This window comes from Juglans microcarpa x Juglans regia, chromosome 2D (assembly GCF_004785595.1).
Source record: "Juglans microcarpa x Juglans regia isolate MS1-56 chromosome 2D, Jm3101_v1.0, whole genome shotgun sequence".
Classification (NCBI taxonomy): domain Eukaryota; kingdom Viridiplantae; phylum Streptophyta; class Magnoliopsida; order Fagales; family Juglandaceae; genus Juglans; species Juglans microcarpa x Juglans regia.
In genome coordinates, this window is record NC_054596.1 from 43,215,569 (window position 1) to 43,231,938 (window position 16,370).

The following is a 16,370-nucleotide window of genomic DNA, read 5'->3' on the forward strand; positions in this document are numbered from 1 at the left end:
ACATAAAAGTTCAAACATATAGAAATACTTCTATGAGCATAACATCGTTTCTGGGTCTTTAGTATTCAGATAGCATTCTTGAGTTTTTCTTGCTTTTAATTAATGAGATGCTTTAGCCACAAAGAGATTCCACAAAAGTAAACTCACAAACTGATAGGTTCCAGACTCCCAAGTTCACCATAATGATCCAATCAATCTTTGACTTCTATGTCAGTTTACTTTCAGTTTCCTATTGCTTTTTCATACATACAATTCAAATCCACCTGATTTTAGTGCTGTACTCGAAACATTTGTTTTTATCAATAATCAAGAAAGTTTATTTATAAGAATAGGCAAAGCCCAAGTACAGGGAGTATACATGAGAAGTATCTAACTAGAGACTAGAGTGCTGTACTCAAAACATACAGACTGCTTTGATAGGTATGTAGACTGCTGCCACGTTACTCTTGCTTTTCGCATATGCTCTTTCTTCCTTCAAACACCATCATTTAGGTATGGTACTTGTTGCCAATTTACTAATGTCCCTGCTAATTGATTTTTATGGATTTCTTCCACGGCTGGTTATGAATGGCAATGATATATTCATGCATCTGAATGGATGTCGGAATGTATGGATGGTACTAGCATGTTGCCATATAATGACCTTATGGGTTAACATATTGCTTTCAATTTGATTTTTACAGCAGAAAAAATGGTGTTGCTGCATACAGTCCGCTCATGCAGAATCGTGAGGCTGCTTTTACCTCATGATAGCTTGAACAGGAAAACATTGGCTTTGAATATGCGAGCCCATAATATGTTATAGAAGACTGGAGCCGTATCATATACTATGATGGATCATTGGATCCTGGCTGGAATCTGTTTATCGTGTCTAAACTTGGTGATAACGTGCAATTAGAGAAGTTTAAAGAACAATGTTGTAGTATGTTCAGTATACTGGCCGGTTATCATTGGGTGCTACTTCTCTCCTTTACTGAAATCCGATGAACTGACACTACTATTTGTTATTATATTCTTTGGAGTGGATTTGATTTACTTCTGGATAATTGCGGACTCATACTGAATGAGGCCGTCCTACTTCCCTTAAACAATATGATTGTTTACCATGGAATGAATGTCTGTTCCCTTGGTCACCGCCCCAAGCTCCCCGAGTCTGCTATATTCTATGCTAGTCAATCAGCCGAGCGAAGCTTTTGATTGGCTTTACAAAGAATTGATGATAGAACCTGTAAAAATAATCAAGCAGATATTTTAATCATTATTTTGTAAATGTAGACATTGGTTATCAGTGCCATGCATAATGCTCGAGAAAAGTTAGGGGAGGTTTGGATATAAAAAAGCATTTTAATTCATCCCATTTAATTATTACAATTTTTTTAAATTTTTACACAAAATATAATAAATAATTCAACTTTTTCAAATCTCAAAATAATAATAATATTAAAAAATAATATTTTATTCAATTTTTAACTTTATTCCAACTCATCTCACTGTTTAAAGTTTAGACGTCCCCTTAGCCTATGATTCGTCAGGAAGGTTTCCAAGCATTTTACTAGTAGGGGCATGTTGTGTAGGACAAAGGAACCCAAAAACAATGGCAAAATGAAGTTGAACCGTGGAAGTGTTATGGAACCAAACCATGGAAGATTTTGCGGCTGATAAGAGAAACGGGGGCCATAATCCCTGTACCGATCAGAAAGTAGTGATGCGCGCACGGAATGTAACCATCCCTGTTCTGTCACAAGCAGCCAATTACGAGAATATATTGAAAACTTTGAAGGCTTGAAACAAACACGAGCTCAAAAAACAAATCATATATCAGGGGCAAATATCTTTAATTAAGCATAGACGAGTCATCTCCACAGTAGCTTCAGGAGTGAGGGTAACTCAAGACTGATAAGCTAAAAAACTATTAATGGGGTGTAACGGCAATGGATACATAAAGATCTCCATCCTCCAATAATACATTTCATTCAACAGAAACAAATCTAAACTCTGGATGTCCCAAGCTTTCGTTCAAACAAGCGTTGCAAAAGGTAGACTTGAAGGACGCTAGCTCCAATGAGTGCTGCTGATTCAAACATTGCCTTATGGACTGCTCTACGACTCATTCCATCATTCACTGAAATGTTGATGTAAGAAAAATATTACGAGATTGATGACACCCCAATTTATTCTCTACTTTATTAACATATAATTTACATAATAAAAATCTATATCTTCCCATCAATTTAAATTTTTGAGACAAGTGATAATTTTACATGTTATCAGAGCTAAGAGTCATGAACTCGAACCCTGACTTTATTATATATATAATTTAAATAATAAAATCTAGCTTCTCTATTAGTTTAAACTTTTGGAATAAGTAGTAATTTCACCTTGAGAGAAAAGGTAGTGGGGCAAAAGCAAAAAGATAAAAAGTTGTGCTTATAAGATCACCAATGTGCAGTCACTTTTACGTACTCTTTACGCACTCCACTAATATGATTGGTTGCATAATTTTTTTTTTTTTAATATAAAATAACTGCTTCGGTCAATCACATCAATAGAGTGCACAAGGAGTACGCAAAAATGACTGTATATAACAGAACTCTTTGAATATAAAAAAAGAAACCCAGTTCTTCAGATAGTACCTATTGCCTGGCGGTCCGTCTGAGCCTCTAACCAATGCTGTTCAAACTGGATGTTGTAAAGGGCTTCCTCCAACTTTGCTATCTGGTCCAGCAAGGGGTTGAAATGCTCTGCAGAGGTCAACGACAATTTCAGTAAATTATTCTTCACTGGAGTTTGATAAAAGATAAAATAAAATGGGTGAGAGGCCACGCAATAGAAAGTAACGTCACTGCTCACCATCTTTTGCATGCTGATCATAGTATGCAAAATGACCAACATGGACATCAAAGTCGAGAGTTTCATGGTAGGGAGACTTGTTGGTGAAACAGAACCGATAAAGCCCTTTTGTTTGAGCCACAAACTCAAATTTCCCGCTTACCTTCTCACGGAGATCTTGAATCTGCTCGCCAGTAGGCCCCTTCACCTGATTATATCCGAAACGATAGTGAAACTACCATAGATTCAATGAAGCATAATGGAATAAGCACAGAGAAGTTAAAGGTGAAGATAGGGCAAAAGATTCATTTAAATTTGAATTTCCCAAGTGACCAAGCAATATCCATTTTTGTCCATCCAAAAGGGAGCCAGCACATAGTACAACTCGATCGATCTATGTATGTATACACCCATATAGGAAATATTAGGCGTATACATACTAGCTGATTTAGTAATTAACAATTTCCCTCAAAAGTTTTTCCATATTTCTGCAAACACAATGAATTGAACCAAGATAGAGAGTACTGATGCAGTTAATCTGTGGAAAATTTGGTTCTCAGAATTCCAAAACTGACTGAGACCGATTTGGTTCCAAAGTATGTCCAAAATCGGACCAAACCAAACCGATTACACCCCTACCTTCAAGTACATCCAAAGAACGCATTGTGGTTCTACGTTATCTCAATGTAATCACGTACTAATAGTCCAATGGCCACCAAGATTTGGTCAAACAAACTCCCAAGATCACACATCATTCGCCCCCAACTTGAAGTTGAAGTGGAAGCAAAAATAATGCCAAAGATTTTTTTCCTTCTAATTCCGAGTCATAAAGCACACAATCAAGAAAATCTAAAGCATTCTTGTACAGAGAGCACCAAACTCTCCATTGCATCCCAAGCTCCTTTCTTAATCAGTGTGACGAAAGTAAAAAACATTAGGATCCTATCCTTTTTTTTCCACCAAGTACCCCAAGCTTTCGCATCCCTACCTATTCATCTCTGTTGTAGATTCCACTCCGCACCGAAACCCCTTTCAAACCCATCAATAATTTCGTCACTTCACCACATGTCATGCCAAGCACAATCCTTAATTCCATGCAAATTAACTGGACTCGACATATATAACAAGGCAATGTTCATCTCCCTTTGGATAGGCCAATAATTCACAGCAGCTGTTGACACTGATAAAAAAAGGTTGCAACTTCTCATATTTGATGAATAAAAAATTATTCTTTTTTCTTAATTTAGGTCGATATTCAATATAGCAGATAGTGCACACTTCAAAATGTTAACGAATGGATCACCGTAAAATAAGGCATAGAATGAAACAATGGCAACATTTTTTTAAAAAAAGAAAAAATCAGCCATGACAGGGAACTTGGCAGAAAAGGATGGAAAAAGAGAAAGCAAGAAAACATTTGGGTGAAGAAAAAAGAAGGAAAAGAAAGGGTGAAGAAGAAGAGAGAAGAAATACCACAAGATCGACGCCGTCGTCGAAGTAATGCCATTGAGAATCGGTCTTGATGACAACGAACGAGGCATGAACGGTGTCACCCTCGTACTGTACATCGTGGGACAAGCACTCTTCTCTGTCTATCGAAAATCTTATCCCTTCCGTTTCTTTGGTTGCGAATAGTAAACACAGCGCCGCCGCCGCCACCACCGCAACCCTCAAATCCCAGTACAATTTCATCTTTCAAAATCGATAACCCTACACAATAATATCAATCAGAACAGAAGCTTCGGAAAAAAGGTAGACCACTTTATATACCTCTACGAAGTTTTCTATTTTTGGGTCTGACACTGATGGAGACAGAGAGACAGACACGGAGCCTCCGAACTCGCAACTTCGAACTCCAAACTCCAGATCGGTGGTCTTTCTGACCATGCTCGGTATCCGGCTCTTGTTTCTTAATCTGACGTCTCAGTTTTTGATTGGGTAAGCCAACAGCGTTTACCAATGGAAATCTCTCACGTGGAATTGGACACGTCATGTTAAGCACATCCCGTGCTTAAAGTAAAGGTAAAAATTAAAAATTAAATAAAAAATTATTTTTAATATTATTATTATTTTAAATTTAAAAAAAATTAAATAATTTATTATATTTTATGTAAAAATTGTAATAATAAAATAGAATAAATTAAGAGTATTTTTCAATCCAAACCTAACCATAATGAGTAGAATTTAATTATTATTTATTTCAAATTTCATTTGCATATCTTTAATTAATAAAATGTGTAATTACTCTAATCCAAACTACTTTTAAACTATTATCCTCTAATTATATAAATCAAAGATAGCCGTGTAAATTCTGATGGCCAATGAGGCTGGCTGGCTGGCTGGCTGGCTGGCTGCTAAAGCATCATTTTTCCATGTTTGATTTCAAAAATCTTATAATTATGATGTCTTGGATCATTTTCTAAAATTAAGATATAGATCGACACAATATCAATATGTGAAGCCTCCAAACAGTTTGAACATTACATATTATTTTAAAAGTATATATGGCATTTTTTAGAGCTACACAACATGTCAACAACACTACTTATTTTTCAGCTACTTAAAAGTCCACCGCACTTGAGAAAACTGCATGGGCATACGCCGGAAAACAAAGGGTGCAGAAACATATTTTTGTTAATAACATTGCAACTCCAGAATCTTCATGAGCATGAAATATCTTTGCCAAAAAGTCCGGTTATCCCCTTCCCAGGATCACTTTGTTTCACAATCGACTCTCCAACCAAAACCTGCAACCCAAGAATACGAGATTTTTCAGCTAATTTATTAAAATATGCCAGCATGAATGAGGCATATCACATTAAATTGGTGCATGAACAATGGCCTATCACATATAATCTGCGTGCAATGTGGTCGAACATGTACCATTTCACTTCTACTACATCCCTTCTTTTTTTTTTTTTTTTTTTTATCAATTTCTCGGGTTGAAAAGCTTACCGCTCTAACACCAGCTTCTTGTACAAAAGCAATATCATCGGGAGTAAACAACCCAGATTCCCCAACTACCTGAATAATCCAAAAAACAAGAAGGGGAAAACATGTAAGATTCAATACAATAAATAAATAAAAGAAATACTTGACATAATAATCATAATAATTACAATTATGTCTTTTTCATGAATCCTTCGACCCCGATCTCCTTCGAGAAGCTTCTTTGTGTTACTTATATCAACCTCAAATGTTTCTGCAGAAAAAAAGGCAAAAGTGAAATTGTTGTCATAATCAGTTACGTTTGGATGTTGCGGTGATCTCAAATGATCTGTGAATAGTAGTGAAAAAATAGTGAATAGTTTATAAATAGTAGTGAATAGTAATGAGGTAGTCTAAGGTGATCTCAGATCACCTCACTAACCAAATACAACTGAATGGCTGAACCTATGGAATATTAATCCTGTCCATGATTCCAGTCTGAACCCAAAACCAATTCCCCATGCTAATAGAGATATAGTGTGTATAGTGGCACAGCCCCAGGTAGTGAATGCAAATAACACTTTTGTTTTTTGGGTGTCAAGACACGTCGTGACTGCATTTGATGAACATACATGTTTCTGAAGCAAAGAAGAAAAAGATGTTGAGACATAAAATGGGAATTAATCCAACTAAAAGTTCAGGTTCAAGAGTTCGAAGGAAAGTTCCTCCAAAACTTTGAGAAGCTAAAATTCATACTAAAACTTCATAGTAGTGGCAATGAATTGACTTCCATTAAAGAAGAGTTACAGACTGATATATATATATATATATATCAACAATCACACTACAAAGTTCAAAGATCAGAAGAAAAATGGGTTTAGATAATTTGCAAAGTTGGAAAAAATTTACCAAGATTGCGGTTGTTGATGCCAATAAGCTCAACCCCTTCTATTCCAAGAACTCGATCCATCTCTCTCTCATCATGCACCTAAGGATAAACAACAGAGGCAACAATAGCATATTTCAAAATCCAAATTGAGAGTAAACAAATAAACCTGTAATATAGCTAGGTAGGCAAAAAGATAGGAAAACTGAAGAACATTCAAACTCATAACATTTGTATTCAACACAAAAGTGATAACGATAAAGACAATAACAACAACAATCACTGACAACAAAAGAGAATCTTTTGAATCCAGAACTATATTACTGTATTGAATTTAAATTGAGGGTGAAACCTATGCAATACTTCAGCAACTCTGGTTCATATGAAAACTTGTCTGGCATAGGTGTAAGTTTTCAAATCAAGCATTAGTCATAAAGTAACCTGGTAAGAATGAAGTTGTTGTGATTACATCCTTCTCATATGTTAAGAAAAATGTACATAAATAAAACATTAATATGATATATAAGCTCAAAATATTATGTAAACCAGTCGTAGACTTGTGAGATGTGCAGAAAAAACTTAGTGTATTAAATAAAAATTATTATGTTACTAAGTTAGTTACATGGTTAAATCATTATTCAACAATAGAACTGATAAAAGAGTGTCAATGTTAGCACTTTGATTTCCAAGATTTGGTTGAGCACCTTGATCTTAGTCTCCTTTGGTTCGAAATTAAGAATGAAAATTACACGAACTTTGAAGGCATGACTGAGAAAACCAAATAGACGTGTTAGGAAAACTAAAAAACTAGACTAACTTCAAATGGAAATTAGTAACTTAATTAGATATATTATTTTTCATTAACTTTTACTTAATTGCATATGTTATCTAATTTTCATGTAACAACATAATGGGGGAGTGGATCTCTACCTCAAACCATTTCAGTAACAAGAGAAACTTCTGGAAATATAACAAAGAAGCACCATCTGTACCTCGACAAGTGCTGCCAAACCAAGCATCTTGCAGATCTTAATCATGTATTTGATGTCAAGATCAGGCAAAACAGCAGCAATTAAAAGAATGGCATCTGCACCTTTTATTCGGGCATTGTAGATCTGCCATGCATCTATGACAAATTCTTTGCACAGTAGAGGGCACTGCATATTTTGCTAGCATTAGATGCATAACTCATAACTATCACAACATAGACTAAGTAACAATGCAATTCAACGAGCCAGACCTTGACTCCAGCATTCTTTATCAACTGCAGATTTTCAAAGCTTCCCTGCGTTGGAATACAAAAGCAACAATAAGCTTAATTTATTCCCATTACGAAGCTTCAACAACCCAAATGTACACCAAACTGAATTAAATCCGGCAACATTGAAGCCATAAGAATGCCCAGAAAGATTAAAACTGATTTATTTACCTTAAAATACTTCTCATCTGTCAAAACACTGAGACAAGCTGCTCCACCTCGCTCATAAGCTCGGCCAATTTCAACCTATCATGAGAAACCTTCAGACCAATTGACATAAAATATACAATTTGAAAAATAAATAAATAAATAAATACAATCTCAAATTCTGGAAATTCAGAAAAGGTCCCAAGTTTCAGAGAACTCATTCTCCCCTTAAACTAATCATTTTATATAGGCTTGCAATTACAATCAAAGAGTAGAGGGGTGAGAATCAATAACGAGAAAAAAATGCATGTAACTATATTCCTTTAAAATTTCATTCATTTCCAGTAAAATCCACACAAAAAAACTGAGCTTTAGCCGCACTTGTGTCATTTCAAACAACTTGAGCTGAAGCAGATGATAGTGACAACCATAAGAATACGTATGAACAAGAAATAGGGACTCATATTCTTGTAAACATGACATTTTTTTTTTTTTAAAGAGATGAGATCGCATGTCCACGAGTGACCCCCTCCCAATTTATAAAAAAACCGATCAAATTATTAATAAAGTTGACATATTATTAATAAAGTTGACATATTTTTTTTTTTTTTGTAAACATGACATATTATTAATAAAGTTGTAACAGATACAACCAAGGACATCAAATGTAACACCCCAGACTGAGTATGGAAAGATGGTGAATAGAATCTCATATTACCTAGAAAGGAGAAATTCTTGACTTTTATAATAATTCAAAGGGCCTCCAATTGTAATGTTGACTAGTCTTTTGGGACTATAGGCCCAGATTAAGTATGAGAAAGTGAATGGGATCCCACATTTCAAACGGCTCCAATTGTAATATTGACTTGTCTTTTTGAGATACGGGCCAAATGTGGCCTGAGCCTTCCTTGGGTCGTCACATAACAGTCAATTAATTGGGTATCAATTTAGCCTAGCAATAAAATTTGAGGAAAAAAAATTGAAGGAGGTAGACTCACTGGATCAAAATCCTCTCTCAGAACTCCTCTACTTGGAGAAGCCTTTTTCACTTCAGCAATCAATCCGGGAAGTCCGGTTCGTATATTTGCTGCCTTAAGAGCTCCAATAAAGTCCCTAGTGGGAGAAGCATTGTCGAGGTATTTCTTCAGTGACGAAAGAGGCCTTCTCTCTTTAGACTGTCAATATTAAAAATTAGAATTAAAGGAAAACAATTAAAACAAGAGAACATACCAAAAAAAAAAAAATGCTGCTTAGTTTATAAACCAAGTCAAATAGATTACTTGTGAGACTTCCTTGTCCTTGTTCCAAATGATTTCCTCTAAAATATTGCGAGGAGTATTGCCCTCATTCTGCAACCGAAACTCAAAAGGTCCCACATAGTGCAAAGGAGGTCCAGTCGGAGGCCTCCTCCTAATTCTTATACCCTGGCTAGCAGCTACCTCATTGTGGAACATTCCCACTTCCCACTCCTTGATTTCGAGAGCATTTTCTGCGGATACAGCTGCTTGTGAAACTGTAGCAGAGCCATCCTTGGACTCTAGCTAAACAAAATCCAGAACATAATTCAGTCCCAAAGCAATTGTAGACTCAAAGACTTGCAGACTCAGAGCCATCTTATCAGTTACAAACTTAATGCACAAAAACTTGTAACTCTAAGAAATTGTCCATCGAAACAGATAAATGCTAACATATTCTATAGAAACCAGCATATTGTATAATCCGGGCACAGTCTAAAGAGCATAAATATTCTACATTATTGTCGTGAAAAACCAATTCATTTTTTCTTGAACACGGAAATAGATAAAACCCCACCATAAAGATTTTAAGTTTAGAGAACCATTAATGAAAACTAAATGGCCCAAATGCAAATACGCATATATTCCAAGTGCATCTGAGTATAAATATGTAATTACTCTGCAACCCATAAAAAAGAAGCTCGGAATTGGGCGAAAACATAAAGATAACGATAAAAGGCATAAATATTACAGAGTTAAGCAAAATATGACAGAAAGATAGCACAAAATTAGTATCATTTTGAAAAACCTGTTGAGCTCTGATTGAGGAAGAAGCAAAAGGACCGGAATTTCTTATATGGAAGTCCATCGGAGTTCCTGGAATGGACCTCCTCATAGAGAATTGGTTGGGTCTGTGAGTGAGAGATGGAAGCGCGGGTCGCAGAAAAACCAAACCCTCCATTTTGTCGATGGAATTATGCAATTTGATGCTTGATAGACACTCTCAAAGGGGTGATTTTTTTGTTGGAGGGAGAAAGGTGGTGGCTAATCGTGTGGTGCTATCAGATGTAGGATAGCAAAGATAAGTTTTCCTAATAGTCAAAATATTGATCTAATAAAAAAAATTATTAAAAAAATAAATTAAATTTAAGTAATTTAATTATATGGGTCAGATTATAAAATTCTTTTTAATATAAATTGTCATAATATTAAACCCAATCCGTGTATTATTATTATTATTGTTATTATTATTATTTGTGTAAAATTTATTTACAAATCTAGCCTTTCTCGTGGCATCATCATCACATAATAAGACAATGTCCATAACGTGAAGTTAAAATACACAGATATTGAAAAATATCAATTTACAACTTTATTATCATATAAAATAAAATGAATAGCAGTTTTATAAAATTAAAACTCATTTCAATAAAATTGCATGATTTCATTAGATTGTTTTAAAATGAATTGTAAAATAAATATTATTTTCAAAATTGTTCTTTTTCATTTTCATCATAACCATTACAAACCAATCAATGATTGGATCTTGGTTAGGTGAGTCAATATTTCTTTCTGGTATATTGGATTAAAGGAAATGAATACCTGCCTAAAATCTGCAACCCACATGTTTTTGTTCCTTTTTGACAGATGCAACCCACGTGTTGCATATTGATATTAGGGAAATGATAGTTATAGTTACGAGTGTGTAAGTGTCACATAATTACTCTGAAGAAAATGAATATACGCGAGACTTACATGAAAAAAAAAAATTAATTTTTTAATAATAGATCTTACTCTTTTTTAAACTAATTATACGACATTTGCACACTCTATATTTGTACCTCAAAAAGCACTTTTTTTTATATTGTTTCCACTTTCCAAATAAATGTAACATGCACTGTCGTCACTCAGCAACTCTAACAACGTCAAACACAGACCAAGCTCGATGCTCCATGAGATCTCATTAACTTAAGACTTTGAACAATGGAAGTTGTTTATGCAACATCAAACACCACGAGAAATTGACTTAAATAGTTGGGTTCAGTTTCCTCTTGTTTTGGGGGGGTATTTTTTAAGCAGTAGTTATTAATAACATGACAGCATCTAAACTTAAACAGGGCAAAAAAACTCCTGGAGAATTGCAGCCACCCTGAAGCTCCAACTCTTGCTTGAGGTCGCATAAGATGATAAGAATCCCACCATTTTCATTAGTAATATAGTCTAGGTATATTCATCTGAACACCCAAGTACACACTGCATTCAGAGATACCCTCAATTGAATAGCTTCCTCAACCCATCAAAGAGTCTCAGAGCTCTCAATTCACCGCTCCTTATATCCCTCAATCTCCTTCTCAGTATCTGGAATAAGCCATATATGTCAAACAGAAATTTCAGACAAGTGATACACCAAATATTGAGTTATTTTGCATCATACCTATACTCGTATGAAATCACATCAATTTACACCATGATTTTGTCCCTTTTTTTGGCAAAGGTGTTACAGCAAACTCAACATGCAAATGCGCATCATCCAACCTATCAAAAGACTCTAGTGCTTACAAACAACAACCCTAAAATGGACAGTGCGTGTGAAGTACCTATAAATTCACACCTTTTTATTGAGACGTAGTGGCTTTATAATCATAGTTCAGACACAAGTGAGCATTAATAAGCAAGTAAAATATGTATTGAGAGAGCTTCAAATCAGCATCAGGAGTAACTGAGTATTGAACAAAGCTCTTTAAGTTCGATTGTTGGAATTGTAGTGAAAGAAGAAACTCAACGGTATAACTTAAAGGAGATTTTCACTTACATATTGTGTACGGAATAGAATTCTCCGTTCACTAGTACACAAGTCTACTGCTAGCTGTTTCAGAAACAGTCTTCGATTCAGTTGCTTCGGAGATGTCACATCCAAATCCATTGATCCACTTGACTGTCAGGATAATATATTAAGGCTGGTTTCATGAGAAATAAAGACAAATTTCACTAAGCCTATCAAAGATTTTGCAGACCAAAAATTCGCTCACTTGCAAGAATTTGTTGTACTTTGATAGGCTAGATTCGCAAGCATCCAATATGAATTGCAGTGCTTGTTCCTCTATTTCAGGGTATCTTAAATCCTTCTTGGTGGTATTTTTATTTGATGCCGCAGCAGACATCTGAAATAAAGATGATTGAGAAATGTTATAAACTATCGAAACATTGATTCATAATTTAAAAGGTTAAACTGTCGAACCTCTTTAAACTGTCTGCTCATGCTTGGAGGGCTGACTGCTAAATAAGCGTATGCCATTAACTCCACTGGCAAACCAGTGATTTGTATGGGAAAACACTGAGATCTGCTAAAACATTGACGCCTTGGTACTTGATAAACATGTCTTTTGTTGATTGAAGTAAGAATAGTAACACAACATAAAAGGAGGAGGCAAAATATTTATAATAATGCCCAAGGAATAACAGCTGAATATCATGAATTTCCAGTTGTAAGCAAAGAATGCCAAAACAATGCTCCCCCTGGAACTGAGGGAGCAAGGCACAGAACTGTCTGAGAAACCTAGTACTTCAGCCTACAATAATATATCATTTTCAATAGTTGCCTCAAAATGCAACGATATCTATAATTGATGGATATAACAAACGAATAAAGAAATAAAAGAAAAGATCAATGAGGTACATACGTCGACAATTCGTACTTCCTCAAAGCTTCCAACTTCTCCTTATAACATTTGTCAGATTTCTTAAGTGACAGTGACAACTCAACTGAATCGCTAGGGTTGGTACCCTCTTTCGGAACAAATCCATATGACAGCAATAGCTCTCCATTAGACTTTTTGCCATACGAAATGTAAACCTGAAGAAAGTGAGAGAAGGAATCTAGCATGAGAATCCTGATTTAATTGGGATACTGTCAAGTATGTTACACACATATTCAATACGTCTTGAACCCATAACTTCACACTCCATCCCAATCAATCAAATTGGGATAGAAAAAATTAGTGTCGACACTAACTCAATCAAATTATAGTGTCGAATAGAAAAAAATTGTGAAACTTTCACCAAGTCCATAAAGATCTAAACCAAAAAACATTTGGGATTTTTTCCTTTAACCTCCACGATAGATTTTTTTTTTTTTATACAAGTAAGAGTAAATTTATTGATACGAATGAAATAGGCATAACCCGTGTACACATAAAGTATACAAAAGAACAAAGACTCTCACCATAGATATAATTATTTTAGAGAAAATGCTTAACTTATATAACTATATTTGAATTTTTTTTTTCAATGATGAGATTAATGAAACCTGGTTTACCTGCTCACCTGGTTCATATGGTCGGTCTGTGGTAAAGACTACTCCCTTTGACGGCTTATCATAATCCAAAAAAGTATCCACCTAGACAAGTCAATAACAGATGTGCCTAATTAGATACTGAATCATAAAGATTTTATTTCTAACCACATTGTATAACAAAGAGTTTAGTCAACATACCTCACAACTGTGATTCATCATGTCAGCCCACGGAACCAAGGCAACTCTTCCTTCCATCGAGGGTAATCGAACCTGTGCTTGATAGAATAATGGAGTCATAAGTAATTCACTTTTATAAACCTATGTGCTTTTAAAGATTGATAAGGATCAGTATTCAGTCTTACGAAATCTATTTATCATGACTAAATAAAGATGTGACATATGGTTAGAAGGCGTTTGGAAAACACTTGCAAAAGGATGAAATTTTCGGCTTTATATGCCCATTTATTTTTCTCAACACTTGCCCAGTTTGAGAATTGTAGACCCATTGCTTGTCAGTCTTGGTATGGTTAAGTACTTGAGTAATGATCAAGGACAAGGGTTGAGCATTGGTAGATATAGAAGCAAGGAAAGAAATAGATAAATTCATAGAATTTCCATCTATAATTCCTTTTTTTTTTCCAGAAATCATATTGGCCACACCTTCATGGTACATTACAAATCTGTGTACTGTAATGCTATGAACAGCCAAATTATTTTCAGCAGAAAACACCTTACCATATTTAGACTGCTTTTGAGTTGTACGCAGTATTGTTAACTAAATTTCTTTTTATGTGGATTAGGCAGCAAATTTCATCAATATTGTTAACTAAATTTCCTTACCAAGCGTGAGAAAAGAATGCCGAATGACCATTTGAAGGTTTCAATATTGAATACCTGTAAATCATTCATTGTTCAAAGTTAAACAATTGTACATTATGCAAAGTAGGATAAGGCACAGAATTATTATCCGACGATAACAATAACTATGCACGTAAGGAATTCCAGATCTATCTTGTACTCAGGTATGTTCATATCTTCAATGCCCAACGCAGCACTATAATCAAATTCCAAATTGAAGTTTAAGTAAACTAAGGCATCATAGGAGCTGTAAGAAAGCCAAGGCAGCATAGAGTCCAAAGATGAATAATCTTCCGGCAGATAACCAAATCATCAGGTCATCAAAATCACCATCCTATTCCACATAGAGAATAGCACTTGAATCTTGAACCAATACCTCTTCGGGGAATAAATGGGGATAATTGGAGAATATCCTGAGCCGTAAGTCATTGTATCTGCACAAGAAATGGAAATAAATATTCAATTTCCTTAAGAAAAAATTTATATCCTAAGAAAAATATAAACACTACTGGCAATGTACGGCAACAAAGGCCATTCAATACAATGAACCATGCTTCAAAGAAAGACAACATTGCAAAAGCATCATACGTTCCAATAACATCAGTAATCCTCTCAATTGCACGCTCTCTTATCTGTGATGCTTCCAAATATCGATCAAGTTCTGCTCGCGTCCTGAAATGATACAGAGAGGCTATAGTGGAAAAAACTGAGAGTAGTCCATATAAAAAGAAAGACTCTTAAAAAGTCCACATTTAGAACAAGTAATTGAGAATAAGAACTTGCCAGTACAGTAGTGAATAGGGCTGTCGAGGTAAGGCTGAAATATAATTTCTCCACCTTGAAGATTTCATTTGACTTGCTTCACTAATCAGGTAAGTTGCAAGTAGTGGCCAATCTGGTACAGAATTCTGTTTTAACACTTTGCCAGCCTCCGCACAGCTCCACTCCTAACATCGACAACACATATATCCATTAAAAAATTATTGCAGCTCCATAAACTAAGTACAACATTTAAATCAACGAAAAGATTTTATATTAAGAAAGAATTACATAAGGTCTAATAGAAGAACAAGAATATTGACACTGTACAAGTGGCATTCCAAAAGCTTAATATAGTGTTCAAGTTAGCCAAGTCAAATACTGCAATCTACAATGGCACAGAAAGCATTTAGTAGATTGTTTTTATCTTTATTAACTTTTTGTAAGCCTAGAGTATCTTTCGGGACTTAAAATGTAGCACGTACTCATATCAATGATTATATGTTCCAACTAAAACTTAAAATTCCGCAAGCAGTCTTTTCACTTTACTTACTACAATACGCGTTGAAAACTTATACAACCCAAAAAACCTTATAGAACGCTTGGCAACCTTCCACAAACTTCATCAAGAAAATCTTACTGAGTCGGCGGTGATAACTAGTGATGGAGGCACAAAGAGCAATTTCTCGCCTTTCCTTATATTCTTCGAAGCAACAAGTCCTCTTTCTCCCACCTCCACTCTTTGTATGGCCATTTTCTGGGGCGGAAGACCCGACTCTGACAACCATTTCTGCAATGCCGAAGCGTTTTCCAAGGAATCAATATCACAGCCCCAGGGGACAGTCTGGGTCGCTGTGGATTTGGCGGTGTCACTTGTGGAAAGCGAGCAATGAATCGGGCGCTTAGGAAAGATTATTGGGTGAGAGTGAGACTGAAAGTGTGAGAAAGGTATAGTTTTGTTGAGTGAATTGAAACATGGAGTGAGTGTAGCGCTAAAGAGTCCTGAAGCTTCAGCCATGGATGTGCGCTCAGTCACAGAGAGAGAGAGAGAGAGAGAGAGAGGGGGGTACCTTATCTGATGTATTTCTAAGGTTATGGATGGGTCTTTGTCGTTGTCGAAGGCTTGGTTACTTTTCTTTTGCCTTGTGGGTGGAAAAGCCTTTTGCCAAAGTGCCT

General features: G+C 35.4%; 3 protein-coding genes across 3 annotated transcripts; all 3 read right to left on the reverse strand.

The window, feature by feature from the left end:
- Positions 1-1,795: 1,795 nt before the first annotated feature.
- LOC121249932 (transmembrane emp24 domain-containing protein p24beta2) lies at positions 1,796-4,757 on the reverse strand. The gene is made up of 5 exons (XM_041148803.1): positions 4,600-4,757; positions 4,303-4,539; positions 2,851-3,037; positions 2,634-2,741; positions 1,796-2,122 (listed from the first exon to the last, which is right to left on the reverse strand). Exons 2-5 carry the CDS (start codon positions 4,519-4,521, stop codon positions 1,989-1,991), a joined length of 648 nt encoding a protein of 215 aa, XP_041004737.1. The 5' UTR covers positions 4,522-4,539; positions 4,600-4,757; the 3' UTR covers positions 1,796-1,988.
- A 526-nt stretch (positions 4,758-5,283) lies between these two features.
- LOC121249929 (indole-3-glycerol phosphate synthase, chloroplastic-like) lies at positions 5,284-10,365 on the reverse strand. The gene is made up of 10 exons (XM_041148798.1): positions 10,092-10,365; positions 9,329-9,589; positions 9,047-9,223; positions 8,073-8,147; positions 7,884-7,928; positions 7,636-7,800; positions 6,667-6,745; positions 5,949-6,031; positions 5,785-5,853; positions 5,284-5,576 (listed from the first exon to the last, which is right to left on the reverse strand). The coding sequence occupies exons 1-10, from the start codon at positions 10,242-10,244 to the stop codon at positions 5,490-5,492; spliced, it is 1,194 nt and encodes a 397-aa protein (XP_041004732.1). The 5' UTR covers positions 10,245-10,365; the 3' UTR covers positions 5,284-5,489.
- Positions 10,366-11,258: 893 nt separating this feature from the next.
- On the reverse strand, positions 11,259-16,363 carry LOC121249927 (ribulose-1,5 bisphosphate carboxylase/oxygenase large subunit N-methyltransferase, chloroplastic). The gene is made up of 12 exons (XM_041148793.1): positions 15,835-16,363; positions 15,219-15,382; positions 15,024-15,107; positions 14,812-14,869; positions 14,418-14,471; positions 13,776-13,847; positions 13,599-13,679; positions 12,964-13,136; positions 12,522-12,624; positions 12,313-12,444; positions 12,096-12,218; positions 11,259-11,641 (listed from the first exon to the last, which is right to left on the reverse strand). The coding sequence occupies exons 1-12, from the start codon at positions 16,210-16,212 to the stop codon at positions 11,555-11,557; spliced, it is 1,509 nt and encodes a 502-aa protein (XP_041004727.1). The 5' UTR covers positions 16,213-16,363; the 3' UTR covers positions 11,259-11,554.
- Positions 16,364-16,370: the final 7 nt, after the last annotated feature.

Coding starts and splice junctions, on each gene's coding strand:
- LOC121249932 (XM_041148803.1), bottom strand. CDS start 4,521: ATGAAATTGTACTGGGATTTGAGGGTTGCGGTGGTGGCGGCGGCGGCG. Junction 3,038..4,302: donor ACGACGGCGTCGATCTTGTG/GTATTTCTTCTC, acceptor GGATATAATCAG/GTGAAGGGGCCTACTGGCGA. Junction 2,123..2,633: donor GACGGACCGCCAGGCAATAG/GTACTATCTGAA, acceptor TCAACATTTCAG/TGAATGATGGAATGAGTCGT.
- LOC121249929 (XM_041148798.1), bottom strand. CDS start 10,244: ATGGAGGGTTTGGTTTTTCTGCGACCCGCGCTTCCATCTCTCACTCAC. Junction 8,148..9,046: donor TGAGAGAGGATTTTGATCCA/GTGAGTCTACCT, acceptor TTCTCATGATAG/GTTGAAATTGGCCGAGCTTA. Junction 7,801..7,883: donor TAAAGAATGCTGGAGTCAAG/GTCTGGCTCGTT, acceptor CAAAATATGCAG/TGCCCTCTACTGTGCAAAGA.
- LOC121249927 (XM_041148793.1), bottom strand. CDS start 16,212: ATGGCTGAAGCTTCAGGACTCTTTAGCGCTACACTCACTCCATGTTTC. Junction 14,472..14,811: donor CCCATTTATTCCCCGAAGAG/GTATTGGTTCAA, acceptor AATGATTTACAG/GTATTCAATATTGAAACCTT. Junction 12,219..12,312: donor AGTACAACAAATTCTTGCAA/GTGAGCGAATTT, acceptor TTATCCTGACAG/TCAAGTGGATCAATGGATTT.